Here is a 17964-nt window from a genome sequence, read left to right as displayed (position 1 = left end):
CTGCAGGAGTTCTGCCCCCCAGTCCTTACATCGGAAGACTCTGTAGATGAATTTGCCTCTGACGCCTGCGCTCACCACAGACCTATAGTCACCAGTGATCACCGTGGCCCAGATTCCTGTTGAGTCCCCAGCAAGCGCCCAATGATTTTAGCTGTCCCTAGTGAATAAGATGGATGCAGCTGCATAAACAGCGCATAGTTGCTAACGGTCCCTGTATTCCAGGGGCTACTTTAGGTTTCAAAAATTTGTCCCCAGGATTTTATTTTATCCCTGGAACGGTGCAGCGGCCATTACTCACCATGTTGGATTCAGTTCTTACAGTCTTCCCCTCAGAAATCAATGTTTGGGGAAAAGAAATACTTAGAGTGGAACAATGTATCATCCTCTGCAAACCTAACACGAATAGAATAGTCTACTAACTTACGCCCTGTAAATCATTTTTCAATGGAAGGACTCCCCCTGGTGATCATATACAGTACTACAGATTTTTTTTTCCACCTGCCCTCTGAAGCTTTTGGCTTGGTGATATTCCAGGTATTACACATGAGCGTCACAGTATAACTCACCTCTCAGCCAGCCCTCTCTTAGTGAGCCCTGAGATGACGATGGGATCAAAAGGTTCTTCAGTCCCAGATATCGTAATCCCCAATGGGCCGCCGTATCTCTTCAGCTCCACAGTGTATATAATAGCACCCGTAGTTTCCTGCTCATCTGGAAAACACAAGTGAGGTTATGCATCATGGAGTGAGTGGCCACTAACTTTGTATGACCTCCTCATATGAAGGACCACTAGGGTCTTCATTTGTCTTGCATCTATGTCCTGCACCGGTATCAAGTCACTGTAGTGGTTGCAGCATACAGAACAAGTATTGTCTGCATTTTTAATGCTGTTTATTTTTTAAATACTCACTACCCCCAAAAAGCGCAACAGTGGATGTTTCCCACCTCCACCCTTCTTCCTAACCAAGAGAATCAGCTCAGCGCCCCCTGGTGGTTGTACATTACAAGCCTCGAAGCCTACAGAACGTTGAAAATGACAGAGGAGGTAGATGTATTAAGCCTGGAGAAGTGATGAAGTAGAAGATGGTAACGCACCAGCCAATCAGCTCCCAACTGTCAAGTTACAGGCTGGGTTTGAACAATGACAGTTAAGAGCTGACTGGGTGGTGCGTTATCTTCCAATCATAATATATATCCGTGTCCTCCCAAGACTGGCAGGGAAATATAAGACTGTAATAGGTTATAATTTCACATCTCCCCTATGGAACGTATTATTCCATACCCGAATTGTCCTCATCTTTTCGGATCTTCAGTTTGACCAGTTCCTCGCACTGCCGCAAGATCTGCACCGCATCCTCCATTGAACAATTGTCAAGACGGATGTTGTCAATGGCCAACAGTTTGTCCCCGGGCTCTAAGGTGCCGGTTCTGGGAAAGGGAGGGGGGAACGGGACACAAGATGTTAAATTATTCCAAATGTCAGACTGTAAAACAAGATGAGCCCAGGAGGGACTGGAGGCCTACTCCAGTACATACTACACTGCACTCCTCTCAGAGACACACCTGAGGCAGCCATCTTGTAAGCTTATTTGGTGCTGAAAAGGTTGATCTGCACAGGTTACCTACAGTATGGTTACAGCCGGCATTGAAGCACTGCAAATACTAACTTACAAAAACTGAGTGTGTAAGAAGAGATGGAGAGTTGTATCCAGCGCACACTGAAAATAGGAGTAATTCACAGGCAAATCTGCAGTATTGATATATTAGTTGAGCTTCAAAAATGGCTGCCCCCACGAGGGTCTCCTGCAAGGTCACTGCTACCACATTATAGTTGCCCCCAGTAAGGGTCTCCCATGAGGTCACTGATACTACAATATGGCTGCCCCCCACTGAGGTTCTCCTGTGAGGTCACTGCTACCACATCATAGCTGCCCCCACTGAAGGTCTCCCAAGAGGTCACTGATACTACAATATGGCTGCCCCACACTGAGAGTCTCCTGTGAGGTCACTGCTACCACAAAATGGCAGCCCGACACAACCCCTCCCCCCGCGCTTAGCGTCTACCACAAGGTCACTACTACCACAACATGGCTGCCCCAATGTGTTTGATGTCAGGTGCTCTTTAAAATTGAGACAAACACTGTGGCATGAATTTATTCTACTTCAGAAAATATATTTCTCCAAGTATATTTATTAACTTAATTTACCGACAGTGAGCAACAGCAGTAATATAAAATAAAGTCAAACTCAGAGACTCCATCTGAGAGGTGATATTACCAGTCGCCTTGTGCTACCAGACACAAAAAAAAAATAAGAATTTACTTACCGATAATTCTATTTCTCATAGTCCGTAGTGGATGCTGGGAACTCCGAAAGGACCATGGGGAATAGCGGCTCCGCAGGAGACTGGGCACAAAAGTAAAAGCTTTAGGACTAGCTGGTGTGCACTGGCTCCTCCCCCTATGACCCTCCTCCAAGCCTCAGTTAGGATACTGTGCCCGGACGAGCGTACACAATAAGGAAGGATTTTGAATCCCGGGTAAGACTCATACCAGCCACACCAATCACACCGTACAACCTGTGATCTGAACCCAGTTAACAGCATGATAACAGAGGAGCCTCTGAAAAGATGGCTCACAACAATAATAACCCGATTTTTGTAACTATGTACAAGTATTGCAGACAATCCGCACTTGGGATGGGCGCCCAGCATCCACTACGGACTATGAGAAATAGAATTATCGGTAAGTAAATTCTTATTTTCTCTGACGTCCTAGTGGATGCTGGGAACTCCGAAAGGACCATGGGGATTATACCAAAGCTCCCAAACGGGCGGGAGAGTGCGGATGACTCTGCAGCACCGAATGAGAGAACTCCAGGTCCTCCTCAGCCAGGGTATCAAATTTGTAGAATTTAGCAAACGTGTTTGCCCCTGACCAAGTAGCTGCTCGGCAAAGTTGTAAAGCCGAGACCCCTCGGGCAGCCGCCCAAGATGAGCCCACTTTCCGTGTGGAATGGGCTTTTACAGATTTTGGCTGTGGCAGGCCTGCCACAGAATGTGCAAGCTGAATTGTACTACAAATCCAACGAGCAATCGTCTGCTTAGAAGCAGGAGCACCCAGCTTGTTGGGTGCATACAGGATAAACAGCGAATCAGATTTCCTGACTCCAGCCGTCCTGGAAACATATATTTTCAGGGCCCTGACTACGTCCAGCAACTTGGAATCCTCCAAGTCCCTAGTAGCCGCAGGCACCACAATAGGCTGGTTTAAGTGAAACGCTGAAACCACCTTAGGGAGAAATTGAGGACGAGTCCTCAATTCTGCCCTGTCCGTATGAAAAATTAGGTAAGGGCTTTTATAGGATAAAGCCGCCAATTCTGAGACACGCCTGGCTGAAGCCAGGGCTAACAGCATTACCACTTTCCATGTGAGATATTTTAAGTCCACAGTGGTGAGTGGTTCAAATCAATGCGATTTTAGGAACCCCAAAACTACATTGAGATCCCAAGGTGCCACTGGAGGCACAAAAGGAGGCTGTATATGCAGTACCCCCTTGACAAACGTCTGAACTTCAGGGACTGAAGCTAGTTCTTTCTGGAAGAAAATCGACAGGGCCGAAATTTGAACCTTAATGGACCCTAATTTTAGGCCCATAGACAGTCCTGTTTGCAGGAAATGCAGGAAACGATCCAGTTGAAATTCCTCTGTAGGGGCCTTCCTGGCCTCACACCACGCAACATATTTACGCCAAATACGGTGATAATGTTGCACAGTTACATCCTTCCTGGCTTTGATCAGGGTAGGGATGACTTCATCCGGAATGCCTTTTTCCTTCAGGATCCGGCGTTCAACCGCCATGCCGTCAAACGCAGCCGCGGTAAGTCTTGGAACAGACAGGGTCCCTGCTGGAGCAGGTCCTTTCTTAGAGGTAGAGGCCACGGGTCCTCCGTGAGCATCTCTTGAAGTTCCGGGTACCAAGTCCTTCTTGGCCAATCCGGAGCCACGAGTATAGATCTTACTCCTCTCCTTCTTATGATTCTCAGTACCTTGGGTATGAGAGGCAGAGGAGGGAACACATACACTGACTGGTACACCCACGGTGTTACCAGAGCGTCCACAGCTATTGCCTGAGGGTCCCTTGACCTGGCGCAATATCTGTCTAGTTTTTTGTTGAGGCGGGACGCCATCATGTCCACCTTTGGTTTTTCCCAACGGTTCACAATCATGTGGAAGACTTCTGGGTGAAGTCCCCACTCCCCCGGGTGGAGGTCGTGTCTGCTGAGGAAGTCTGCTTCCCAGTTGTCCACTCCCGGAATGAACACTGCTGACAGTGCTATCACATGATTTTCCGCCCAGCGAAGAATCCTTGCAACTTCCGTCATTGCCCTCCTGCTTCTTGTGCCGCCCTGTCTGTTTACGTGGGCGACTGCCGTGATGTTGTCCGACTGGATCAACAACGGCTGACCCTGAAGCAGAGGCCTTGCTTGACTTAGGGCATTGTAAATGGCCCTTAGTTCCAGGATATTTATGTGAAATGACGTTTCCATGCTTGACCACAAGCCCTGGAAATTTCTTCCCTGTGTGACTGCTCCCCAGCCTCTCAGGCTGGCATCCGTGGTCACCAGGACCCAGTCCTGAATGCCGAATCTGCGGTCCTCTAGAAGATGAGCACTCTGCAACCACCACAGGAGAGACACCCTTGTCCTTGGAGACAGGGTTATCCGCTGATGCATCTGAAGATGCGATCCGGACCATTTGTCCAGCAGATCCCACTGAAAAGTTCTTGCGTGGAATCTGCCGAATGGAATCGCTTCGTAAGAAGCCACCATTTTTCCCAGGACCCTTGTGCATTGATGCACTGACACTTGGCCTGGTTTAAGGAGGTTCCTGACTAGCTCGGATAACTCCCTGGCTTTCTCCTCTGGGAGAAACACCTTTTTCTGGACTGTGTCCAGAATCATCCCTAGGAACAGCAGACGTGTCGTCGGAATCAGCTGCGATTTTGGAATATTTAGAATCCACCCGTGCTGTCGTAGTACTACTTGAGATAGTGCTACTCCGACCTCTAACTGTTCCCTGGACCTTGCCCTTATCGGGAGATCGTCCAAGTAAGGGATAATTAAGACGCCTTTTCTTCGAAGAAGAATCATCATTTCGGCCATTACCTTGGTAAAGACCCGGGGTGCCGTGGACAATCCAAACGGCAGCGTCTGAAACTGATAATGACAGTTCTGTACCACAAACCTGAGGTACCCTTGGTGAGAAGGGCAAATTGGGACATGGAGGTAAGCATCCTTGATGTCCAGAGACACCATATAGTCCCCTTCTTCCAGGTTCGCTATCACTGCTCTGAGTGACTCCATCTTGAATTTGAACCTTTTTATGTAAGTGTTCAAGGATTTCAGATTTAAAATAGGTCTCACCGAGCCGTCCGGCTTCGGTACCACAAACAGCGTGGAATACCCCTTTCCCTGTTGTAGGAGGGGTACCTTGATTATCACCTGCTGGGAATACAGCTTGTGAATGGCTTCCAATACCGCCTCCCTGTCGGAGGGAGACGTTGGTAAAGCAGACTTAAGGAACCGGCGAGGGGGAGACGTCTCGAATTCCAATTTGTACCCCTGAGATACTACCTGCAGGATCCAGGGGTCCACTTGCGAGTGAGCCCACTGCGCGCTGAAATTCTTGAGACGGGCCCCCACCGTGCCTGAGTCCGCTTGTAAGGCCCCAGCGTCATGCTGAGGACTTGGCAGAAGCAGGGGAGGGCTTCTGTTCCTGGGAAGAGGCTGCCTGCTGCAGTCTTTTTCCCCTTCCTCTGCCCCGGGGCAGATATGAGTGGCCTTTTGCCCGCTTGCCCTTATGGGGACGAAAGGACTGAGCCTGAAAAGACGTTGTCTTTTTCTGCTGAGAGGTGACCTGGGGTAAAAAGGTGGATTTCCCAGCAGTTGCCGTGGCCACCAGGTCCGATAGACCGACCCCAAATAACTCCTCCCCTTTATACGGCAATACTTCCATATGCCGTTTGGAATCCGCATCACCTGACCACTGTCGCGTCCATAACCCTCTTCTGGCAGAAATGGACAGCGCACTTACTCTTGATGCCAGAGTGCAAATATCCCTCTGTGCATCTCGCATATATAGAAATGCATCCTTTAAATGCTCTATAGTCAATAATATACTGTCCCTGTCCAGGGTATCAATATTTTCAGTCAGGGAATCCGACCAAGCCACCCCAGCACTGCACATCCAGGCTGAGGCGATTGCTGGTCGCAGTATAATACCAGTATGTGTGTATATACTTTTAAGGATATTTTCCAGCTTCCTATCAGCTGGTTCCTTGAGGGCGGCCGTATCAGGAGACGGTAACGCCACTTGTTTTGATAAGCGTGTGAGCGCCTTATCTACCCTAGGGGGTGTTTCCCAACGCGCCCTAACCTCTGGCGGGAAAGGGTATAATGCCAATAATTTTTTAGAAATTAGCATTTTTTTATCGGGGGAAACCCACGCTTCATCACACACCTCATTTAATTCATCTGATTCAGGAAAAACTACGGGTAGTTTTTTCACACCCCACATAATACCCTTTTTTGTGGTACTTGTAGTATCAGAAATGTTCAAAACCTCCTTCATTGCCGTGATCATGTAACGTGTGGCCCTACTGGAAAATACGTTTGTTTCCTCACCGTCGACACTGGAGTCAGTGTCCGTGTCTGGGTCTGTGTCGACCATCTGAGGTAACGGGCGCTTTAGAGCCCCCGACGGTGTTTGAGACGCCTGTACAGGTAATAACTGATTTGCCGGCTGTCTCATGTCGTCAACAGTCTTTTGTAAAGTGCTGACGCTATCACGTAATTCCTTCCATAAGACCATCCAGTCAGGTGTCGACTCCCTAGGGGGTGACATCACTATTACAGGCAATTGCTCCGCCTCCATACCATTTTCTTCCTCATACATGTCGACACAACGTACCGACACAGCACACACACAGGGAATGCTCTGATAGAGGACAGGACCCCACTAGCCCTTTGGGGAGACAGAGGGAGAGTTTGCCAGCACACACCAGAGCGCTATATATATATACAGGGATAACCTTATATAAGTGTTTTTCCCCTTATATAGCTGCTGTATTGATTTATCTGCCAAATTAGTGCCCCCCCTCTCTTGTTTTACCCTGTTTCTGTAGTGCAGGACTGCAGGGGAGAGCCAGGGAGCTTCCCTCCAACGGAGCTGTGAGGGAAAATGGCGCCAGTGTGCGGCCTTTCTCCCGCTTTTTTAAGGAAAAACTGGCAGGGGTTAAATGCATCCATATAGCCCAGGAGCTATATGTGATGTATTTTTTTTGCCATCTAAGGTATTTTTATTGCGTCTCAGGGCGCCCCCCCCCCAGCGCCCTGCACCCTCAGTGACCGGAGTGTGAAGTGTGCTGAGAGCAATGGCGCACAGCTGCGGTGCTGTGCGCTACCTTATTGAAGACAGGACGTCTTCTGCCGCCGATTTTCCGGACCTCTTCTGCTCTTCTGGCATCTGTAAGGGGGCCGGCGGCGCGGCTCTGGGACCCATCCATGGCTGGGCCTGTGATCGTCCCTCTGGAGCTAATGTCCAGTAGCCTAAGAAGCCCAATCCACTCTGCACGCAGGTGAGTTCGCTTCTTCTCCCCTTAGTCCCTCGATGCAGTGAGCCTGTTGCCAGCAGGTCTCACTGAAAATAAAAAACCTATTTAAACTTTTACTCTAAGCAGCTCAGGAGAGCCACCTAGATTGCACCCTTCTCGTTCGGGCACAAAAATCCAACTGAGGCTTGGAGGAGGGTCATAGGGGGAGGAGCCAGTGCACACCAGCTAGTCCTAAAGCTTTTACTTTTGTGCCCAGTCTCCTGCGGAGCCGCTATTCCCCATGGTCCTTTCGGAGTTCCCAGCATCCACTAGGACGTCAGAAAAAAAGGGTCTAAACAGACTGAAGGATCAATGGAAATGAAAATTTAGGTAAACAAAATAAAACCAACGCTGCCGCAACAATGCCCACCTGTGTGCGACGCTGCCTTTCTTGATGTCGGATATAATTAAAGCCTCGCCTGGTTTTCTGCTGGCTGTGGGCACAAGAAACACACAATGAAGTCTCTGTAGGAACATAAGGTACATGGCGGTGATATAACCGCCTCAGAAACTCGCTAGGCCACGTCTTTTCCCCATTTACTAACGTATGAAGTCTCCGACCATGTAGAAAATCAGCGTTCTGCGTCTCTCCTCCATCTTACAATGCCGTCCTCCGCTATCGGCTTCCTCGCCCCTATACCCGTCACTTATATAGTGCTTACTATTACAGCAATATACAAACCTCACCCATGCAATGTATCCCAACCTCAGGTTCCTGCAATAAGCACACGCACATCACCAACAATGGACAGAGTTTAATCAACGGCTGCCAATTTCATGGTTCCTTCCATCACCCAAACCATTAATCTGCTACCGCTTCTCCTACCCGTCTCTGCCCTACTTATAGTATGGGTACCGAGAGCTTGCAGGGGTTACGTCGTCCATTTTCCTCACATGACGTATCCCTGCACACGTCTGTAATGCTGCTGATGGTGGAAGGCCATATTAATGTATTACTGGGGCAAGGACAGGCTCTGCCTTTCACAAACGGACATTAGTCATCTCACCGTGTGTATTCACTCTGCCGTTACCTATACCTACCTCGCTAGGCAGGAAGGTTTAAGGACACGGCTATAAGTATGAAGAATTATGTCGTCTGTGGCCAGACAATGGTACAATACCTCAGACTTCTTTATTATATTAGCTGCAAATGGATTATATTAAAGGCTTCAGTTTCATGTGAGAACGGACTATAAAATAGTTCTATAAGGCCCAAACCTGACAGAACCTTCCTTACGTACTGGTAATTTATCTCTTTTTCCAGTATTTAGCATAACACCGTTCCACTGAATTATAGGAGGACATTGGGGGCACCTATTCATTCACCCATCGTATACTATGTACTATTACGCCGCTGGAGGACAGGAGAGCCCGCCAACGGATGGCACTCCGTTATGTCAGACACTACGACTGTTTGCCCCGGGACTCAGAGATAATAAATCACCGGGAGTATACTTCCACTGGGACAGGAAACGACACAGGAAAAATATAATGGGAGATCAATTGCGCACTGATAAATAAATGTCTCATTAATTCAGCATCGTCTCCGCAGGGAGCTCCGTTTTGGAGATGATTAACGAGTGGAAGGAGATGCCTGGAGGCGGCCGTGGATTCCTAATCTGACACGTCGTCTGGTTTGGGGGAACGCTCCCCCGGACTGCAGGCGTCCTCTAAGGAAATGGCCAGCGCATAAATAGTCCCATCGCATAAGCGGCCCCAAAATACAAAAACAAATGGTGACATTTATTGCATCTTTAGGACCAGTAAAAGCTAATCACTCAGATGATGCGTGTACTGATTTCCAATACCTGCTAGCGACAAGGCCAATTCCTGCTCCCTAAGCCTGGCTCATAAATTTGTGGGAAATATGAGGGAATTAGCAGGGGATCCGCTCATTAGCCACGCTGCGGGGTCTGCGTACACACGTGCGGCACTTTCTATATAGAGGTCACACGTGTTTATGGAAAGGGCAGCGCTAGAGATTTGCTGTCTGTTAATTAAACATTAATAAATATGCGGGTGTCTGTTTTATGGCACGCGGATTGGAACAGATCAATAATGCAGAGGAATCTTTCACATGTATGGGAGTAAAGAGTCCGGTTGAAAGAGAGAACGGATTCAGGAGTTAGGAGACCAGTGCAGAAGTTGCCCATGGCAACCAATCATCTTTGTAGGAAGCCTCATCAAGTACCTTCTATAAAATGTAAGGGAGATGCTGATTGGTTGCCATGAGCAACTTCTCCACTGGTCTGTTTCGACACTGTATTCACTGCTTCATGAATACTTATACCGCATTCAGATCGCAAATGCCGGATCCTACCCGGTAAGACAAACGTGTACTTACCGGGTGGAATCCGGCATTTGCGCTCCTCTGTTGGCTTTCCGACCCGGCAATATACCGGGTCGGTTGCCATAGCAGCGGAGGGAGCAGCAGCAGCAGGGGCGAGGTGGAGGCGGCGCCGGGAGATGAGCTCATCTCCTGCACCGCCTCTGCCTATGCAGTGAATGGGAGCCGATTTGCATCGGAACGGCTCCCATTCACACTGCGCCTGACCCGGTAATCAACCTGGTAAGAACCCTTCTTTTTTACCGGGTTGAATTACTGGGTCAGGTGACCCGCTATTTCAACAAAGGACCTTTCACATCGCACACGGACCCGTTTCGACACAGCAATATGCCGTGTCGGTACCGGGTTTTCAGTGCGATGTGAAAGGGGTATTACTTACCCAACCAGTGGTATTTTATACCCAACCAGATAAGAGAACAGTAGTTTAAAGTTACCAGATCCTGAGAAGGAAACTTCTGTCCAACACTATGTTTTCCATGTGACTTCACTCCGTCATACAATTTCTAATCAGGACACAGGCAACTTGTCTCCAAACAGGTTTATGCTATTGCTTTTACATTTATAGATTAACCCTTTCATGCATGAATTAAGATAACCAAATGCAAGATTTAAAAAAAAATTAGTCTTCAGGACTTTAAAAAAAAAAAAGTTTTAGATTTTTTATGAAACTAAAGAACATGCATCAGAGGCATAAAACTCTCAAACTCGGTCCTCAGGACTCCAAACAGTCAGTGTTTTCCAGTGATAAGAGCGGAGAAGTGAGCCAGTGGAGAAGTGGCCCCATCAACCAATCAGCAGCTCTGTATCATTTTATAGTATGTAAATTATAGAGGTTACTTCAGTGCTGATTGGTTGCCATGGGCAACTTCTCCACTGGCTCACTTCTCCGCTCTTATCACTACTTAGTAAATGTCCCCCTATGTTGCTTACGGTATTTTTTCTGCAAAAACAAAAAATCCTCATAGTTGAAAGCAATACGCTTTTTATGCCTATTTATGGACATATCCATCCAGAAACAAAAATGTACAACAAATATTTTCATTTACTTCTGAGTTTGCGTCATACCTAGAAAGTAGCCTTTTCCACAAACTGAATTTTTAACACTTGGTGTGAAAATTGGCGTAGCACCCAGGACACTGCATGCAGATGTACTTCATTGTATGCGTGCAAGCCGCACCGTGGCACCTGTTAGCGTGCTTTGCATCCGTAAGCTTTGGCCAGTGATTTTCCACACTGAACCCGATTTCAGGGGTTGCCTCTGATGCGGCCCTGCACTTCAATGGAGGTGGTGTCTCACTTGCTCTTCCTCATCGGCGTTGCCCCAGAGAGCCAGCGCTGATTAATGTGACTAATTTTGTGAACTGTACGCGTGCTGCTGTAGTGACTGGACAACGGCGCCATTGCGAACAACAGACGTGGAAACTCCGGAACACCATGCGCAACTGATGCGAGAGGTGAACGTTGGCTACAAAGGTGCGCGAGAGCCGACCGACATGCTACAGTGGAGCATCGCACAGTCACAATGGACCTGGGGGCTACCAGACGTGTGTCTAAGATGACAGTTCAGTCCGTCTCGCTGCTGTGCTCCGGCTATTAGCTGGTGGTCACAATAATGTGACTCCATCGTGTATTTGTAGGCAGTTTTTCAGGTTTGGCGTTGCATATTTACATTTCCTTGCTCACGTATCTTAGACTATGGGGTATATTCAATTGAAGTCGGATCCACTCCGATATTCATCACTCCGACCTGGGCTATTCAATGTCATCTCAACTCGACTTTCAAAAAAGTTGAATTGAGATGCGGGAGCTAAGACAAAAGAAAGCCGCGGGCAGACAGAGAAAGCAGCGCTGCTCTCCCCCATCTGCCCGCAGCTCCCCCCCCCTTCTTTCACCTCTCTGCCGCTCCCCATCCCTGCTCTCCCCGCATCACAGCCGCCGCTCACGGCAGCGTCCACGCGGATCCAGCAAGCGAGGTCTCGCTTGCTGGAGCCGGGTGGACGCTGCTGTGACATCCTCCGGTGCTGCTCTCCGTCTGCCCACGGCTCTCCCGGTCTCTGCTCCCGCATCTCACGTCAACTTTTTTTTAAAGTTGAATTGAGATGGTCGAAAAAGGGGGCCAAAACCACAAGCACGTGGATCGGCAGCTATTCCGCCGATCCACGTGCTTTTCAACAAGTCTAATTATTCGACTTGTCAAATAACTTGGGGTTAGACTGAATAGGTCGGAACCCCTTCCGACCTAAAAAAAAGTCGAAAACTGCTGTCTTTTCGACAGACGGAAGCTTTCGACTTCCAAAAAAAATTATTTTTTATTTTTATTTTACTGACCCTTCCCTGTATGTATTTTTATCCTTCCCCCATATCCCACCCCTTCCCACAGCCTAACCCTAAACCCTCGTACTTACCTCCGGGATGTGTCGGGATCCTGGATCAGCTGGTATTATGACCACATCCCATATATTACATTATAATATACGTACATTTATACACACACAATTATGTAATAACACCCTCTCCCACACCTGGGGTCACCTGCAGCACCCATCCCCCCTACTCACAGCTGATGGTAATGCCCAGCTCCACTCCTCTCCTCTTTGGCAGCTTGACGTGGAACGTACCACTGCTCGGAACCACAGACTCTTGGAGTAACCAGATAAGAGAGAGAATTAATGAGGGGAATGTAGGTCACAGCCCCCAGACAGCCATCTGTGCGACACTGCTACACAATATACAGAGGGGGCTTCACACGCTGATGCCAAGACCAAGAAGGGACAATACTGCAAGCACCAATTAGGGCATGCTGAGCCTTATAGTGCCACAGCTCCCAGGGATCTGCAGGTCAGCTACTGTAAATGGGAAGATAGGACTATTTTTGTCTCACTTAATGCTACATAAATTGTTGATGCTTTCTTTTCTGTGTATGAAATATGGGGGCGATAATGATTCGGGAGGGAAGGGTAAATGTGTGTACACAAACCCACGCTCCTTCTGCTGTACTTGGAGCAAGTGCGGAGTATCTGGCGCCTTTCACAGATTCCACAAATGTTGTTCCTGTTAAATCTGCGCTGGGAACTAATAATTCGAGACACCATCATCTCTCAAGTCTCGACTTGGAGACAGTCTATAGGAGACAGCCAGCCTTTCACACCAGTCACAGACAGCTCACCTGCAACATCGTATTCGATCTCCAGGACCACCTTATTGGATAATGCCGCATCCCGCAAGAGCTGATTGGCTTCTTCTAGAGTTCCGTCTTCTGTAAGGATTCCATTAATGGAGAGCAGTCTATCTCCGACCTGCAACAGCCCACACCTAGTGATAAACAGTAGGTGGAAGGGTCACTAGAGATATATTGGGCAGCACTGATGGTGTAATGGTTAGCATTGCTGTATAAGAGCACTGAGGTCTTGGGCTTGATCCCCTCCAAGGCTCTGTGTGGAGTTTGTATGTTCTCACTGTGCTTGAGTGGGTTTCCCACCCACACTCTAAAAATATACTGGTAGGATAATTAGAGCCAAATAAATGAACCCTAGTGTGCAAGTGTATACATGTGGTAGGGAATATAGATTGTAAGCTCCACTGGGGCAGGGACTGATGTGAATGGCTAAATACTACGTAAAGCGATACGGAATGTGTGCGCGCTATATAAATAGCTGTGTAAAGCGATGTACGACACAAATGGCATTCAAAATAAATGTATCATTCAGCAGCAAAGAGCAGCAACATTACATATTACACACACACACACACACACATACATATACACACACATCGTATACATACACATCGTATACATACACAATCCAGGAACTGCAGCTATTTCTGCTATTCTGAGAGCTGTGGATTTGTCACTCTTCAGTCTGATCGTTAAATGTGGGAGGTAACCAGAGCACTCGGAGAGAACCCCACGCAAACACGGGGAGAACATACAAACTCCACAAAGTGTCTTGGTCAGGAATTGAGCTCATGGCCTCAGGGCTGGGAGGCAGTAACCAACCATTATATTAAATGTAAGATGCCCGTCACTTTTATACTTTGTACTGACACGGACACCAGCTTTGCATACAGTATAAGCAGTTTCACGTTTCCCGACAATATCCTGAAAAGTTTCCAAAGAATTTTTAATATCTAATTTTATAAATATAGTCATGGAATAAAAATAAAATAAAAAACAACCTGTTCGCTAATGAATAGCTGCGAAACGTGTGGTGTACCACCGGCCGGCCCATAGGTGGCACTGTTGTACCTTTAATGGAAACTTTGGTGCATGACAATGTTCTAATCAAAAAGTAACAAAAAAAAACAAAACCTAAATACCTGATGTTCGGTCGCTCTTTAAAAGCCGTACTAGAGATTATCTGCAAAATATTCACCTCGTTACATATAGAGCTGCAAGGACTACGGCACAAATGTATCAAGACTTCTAAACTTCTAAAGAATGGAGAATGTGCGCACAGCAACCTATAAGCTCCTGATTGGCTTTAATAAAATACATGATAGGTAGAAGCGGATTGGTATCTATGGGCAACTTTGCCACGCTTTACAAGTTGTGATACATTTCCATCATCTTCTCCCGAATAAATAAAGTAAAATAAAAGAGAAGATGAGAAGTAAGCGCAGTAAGGGGAGAGTAAACTGCACCTCCATAGCAGGGCTCCGACACTCCCTGTGCTGGCACACACCACCCTCAGCGCATGTGATGTCATGACATTACACGACGACCACGGGGGAGCGAGAATATGGGCACCAGGCACGTCCTAAGGACAATGGGGGTCATTCAGACCTGATCGCACGCTAGGTTTTTTTGCTGCGTTGCGATCAGGTCATAACTGCGCATTCACCGCAATGTGCAGCCGCGTAGCACGAGTACAAACCGGATCATTGCTGAGCGATGGATTTAACGAAGAATCCATTCGCACAGCTGATCGCAAGGAGATTGACAGGAAGAAGGCGTCTGTGGGTGGCAACTGACCGTTTTCTGGTAGTGATAGGAAAAACGCAGGCGTGTCCAAGCGTTTTCAGTGCGGGTGTCTGACGTCAATTCCAGTCCCGGACAGGCTGAAGTGATCGCAGCGGCTGAGTAAGTTCTGGGCAACTCAGAAACTGCACAAAACTTTTTTGTACCGCTTGGTTGCACATGCAATCGCACACTTACAAAGTGAAAATATACTCCCCTGTAGGCGGCAACTATCTGATCGCAGCGCTGCAAAAAATAGCTAGCCAGTGATCAGGTCTGAATTAGGCCCAATGTCTGCAGATTATGTGGGTACAATCAGAGTAGTGACTATGCTGCCCTGGGTGGTGATACTGGTCACACAACCTTCACTACGGTCCTGGTAAGATGTTAAATAAAAAAGAAAGAAAAGAAGAAGAAGATGAGGACACGAAGCGGGAGTAGAAAAGAAGACACATTTAGAGAGGAGGAGATGTAGAGCTTGCAAATAAAATTTAGAAGTCTCCAGAGTTGTCTTTATAGGACAGACACCTTCTAGCGGGTGTAGTACGGTCTGCCGGCAGTCGGGCTCCCGGCGACCAGCATACCGGCGCCGGGAGCCCGACCGCCGGCTTACCGACAGGGTGGCGAGCGCAAATGAGCCCCTTGCGGGCTCGCTGCACTCGCCACGCTGCGGGCACGGTGGCGCGCGTTCTTCCTCCAGGGGGGTCGTGGACCCCCACGAGGGAGAATAAGTGTCGGTATGCTGGCTGTCGGGATTCCGGCGCCGGTATACTGTGCGCCGGGATCCCGACAGCCGGCATACTGAAGACCACCCATTCTAGCTTGTTCGACCTTTACAATGCTATCTGATCAATGTGCATTAAATTATCATTTCTTTTCATTTATAGGTTTTTTTTTTTGTTTTTTTAAAAGGACTGTAATAAAAAACATTTAAAAAAAAAAAAAAGTCCCAAGAGAGAAGGTGCCCGATTAGTGATAGACATTGTGTGATATAAAGGCACTAATGAAAACTGCTGAGGAGCCTGGAGGATGCACAGACATACAGTGTAACAATGTAAAGCTGGGTACACGTTAGAGTGACGAGGATTCGATCCGACGTCTGAACGAATCCCCGTCAGCCCCAGATCGTGTGTACACACTGGGGCGATTCTAATGAAGGTCGGAACAAACATGTTCCATCCTTCTTTAGCATACTACAGGACGCTAGCGACAACGCTTGGTTTTATGTGCAGAAAATACAGCCAAGCGTCCGTCGCTAGCGTCCGCGGGAGCGTGCAATCCTACGTACACACTGAGCCATGTAGGCAATATGTCGTTACGAATCGGCATATTGTGCAGACATCGCTGCAGTGTGTACCCAGCTTAAGTGCAAGTACTGTCAAGTTTGGTACACACTGTGCGATGTGTGTTCCAGCCGACTGTGCAACACGATGTAAAAAGACATCGCAGGCGCCGTACACACTGCACTATCCGGTGTACGACGGAGCAATGTATCATCTCAGCATGCATGTAACTGCAAGGCGTTGTTCATTGCATCACCCCAGGTGCGACGAACAGCCGTCATGAAGGCACAATTGCGGGTACACACTATACGATGTGTGCGATACATCGTTCCAATCCGCGCTGAAACGATCTGTGCATTTTAAGCGCCGAGTCGGGTACCTGGAAGCCACGGCACTGCCAGGACAGGTCTATGATAAATGAGCTGGCTCTGGAGAATGTGGAAGATGTATGTCGGTGGAAGCTTCAGCAGTGGAGTTGGTGAAGACGTCCATTAACGATGGCATTATAAAGGGTGTCTGTGGTCCTGTGATAGCTGGTTAATGTTGGTGCACTTTTAGTTAGTGTGGGGCAGTAATTGTGACTGGGTAGGAAAAGCAATTGCAGGCCTGTCTCCTTTTATATAGAAGAATTACACATGTGTAGTTCCTGTCCCTTCATTTGCTCCATCTTTTCTTTTTAATTAGAGGCAAATTAGCATAGGAGTTCAAATGTACTAGAGTAGAGCTGCGTATGGATAACCGTGACTGGATTCATTTTAATGGGAGTAGCGTCCTCATTAAAGAAACCATTATTTACCCTCCCCTCCTCCCTGCATGTAAGTGACTGAGTACCGTGCACTCTGTACGTTGTAAGAATGTGGAGGATTGCTCCAAGGTGACGGCATCTGCAGGATAACACCCCCTGATTAGGACACATTGGGCCCCGCAGGTAGGTGGGGGTGGGAGGCCTGACAGGAAAGGGTATTAAGCTATGGCAGTTGGCGATGTCCCTGGGCCACATGAAGAATTAATTATACTAGGGGTCACCCTCCACAGGAAAACAGGATGGTGACTGGCCGCAGGGCCAATTCCTGACCCCTTTACCGAGGGCGACACAGACACAAAAGTCTATAATGTAAATCTCCGGGAGCCATTCGATTGCAGAGCGGGCCAGAGACAGCAGGGAGAGCGCTGGCAGAGGACATGGTTCCTGCGTGTCGATGCAGAGGCTAATTAAAAACCGCGGTCAATGAGAGCCTGGGACGGCCGGCAGGACGAGTGTCCTTGTGGGAGAGCGGAGTTTGTCCCTGCGAGCCCGGTTACTGCTCATTTCACGCACACTGCACAAAATCTGTCATTCTGACACAGTCTGCACCAGAGCTGCTGTAACCCTATCAGGGCTTATAGGCCCAAATCAGCCCCTCGCGTTACCCGGGGCTTTATCTGTTTCCCAGCTGGGGTGCCATGCATGCAATCTGATGCTTTCCTCTACTGCTGAACTACGACTCCCAGCATGCACTGCAAGGTACTATACACAATATAAAAGGTATTAAACACGCAGGCCACCAGCTGCAATGGAACTACATATCCCAGCATGCCCTGCCCCAGTTTTGCTATTAAGGCATGTTAAAACTGTTTCAGGGCATGCTGGGATGTGTAGTTCCACAACAGCTGGAGGGGCCAGATATTGAATACCCCCTGGACTGCAGGAGCCTAACCATCCCATAGCCACCTGCCTGCAACTG

General features: G+C 48.1%; 1 protein-coding gene across 9 annotated transcripts in view; it reads right to left on the bottom strand.

Annotated features, from left to right (window-relative positions):
- Positions 1-17964, bottom strand: part of GRIP2 (glutamate receptor interacting protein 2) — a 594020-nt gene that overhangs the window by 54792 nt on the left and 521264 nt on the right. For all 9 annotated transcript variants that reach the window (XM_063941247.1, XM_063941246.1, XM_063941244.1 and 6 more), the window contains 5 exons: positions 13167-13312; positions 12559-12639; positions 8024-8087; positions 1283-1428; positions 567-711 (listed from right to left, as the gene is read on the bottom strand). In XM_063941247.1, the coding sequence (XP_063797317.1) occupies positions 567-711; positions 1283-1428; positions 8024-8087; positions 12559-12639; positions 13167-13312 (582 nt within the window). The remainder of the gene's footprint in view (positions 1-566; positions 712-1282; positions 1429-8023; positions 8088-12558; positions 12640-13166; positions 13313-17964) is intronic.

The sequence above is a fragment of the Pseudophryne corroboree genome, chromosome 9 (assembly GCF_028390025.1).
Source record: "Pseudophryne corroboree isolate aPseCor3 chromosome 9, aPseCor3.hap2, whole genome shotgun sequence".
NCBI classification, from domain to species: Eukaryota; Metazoa; Chordata; class Amphibia; order Anura; family Myobatrachidae; genus Pseudophryne; species Pseudophryne corroboree.
This window is presented reverse-complemented; position numbering and strand designations above follow the sequence as displayed.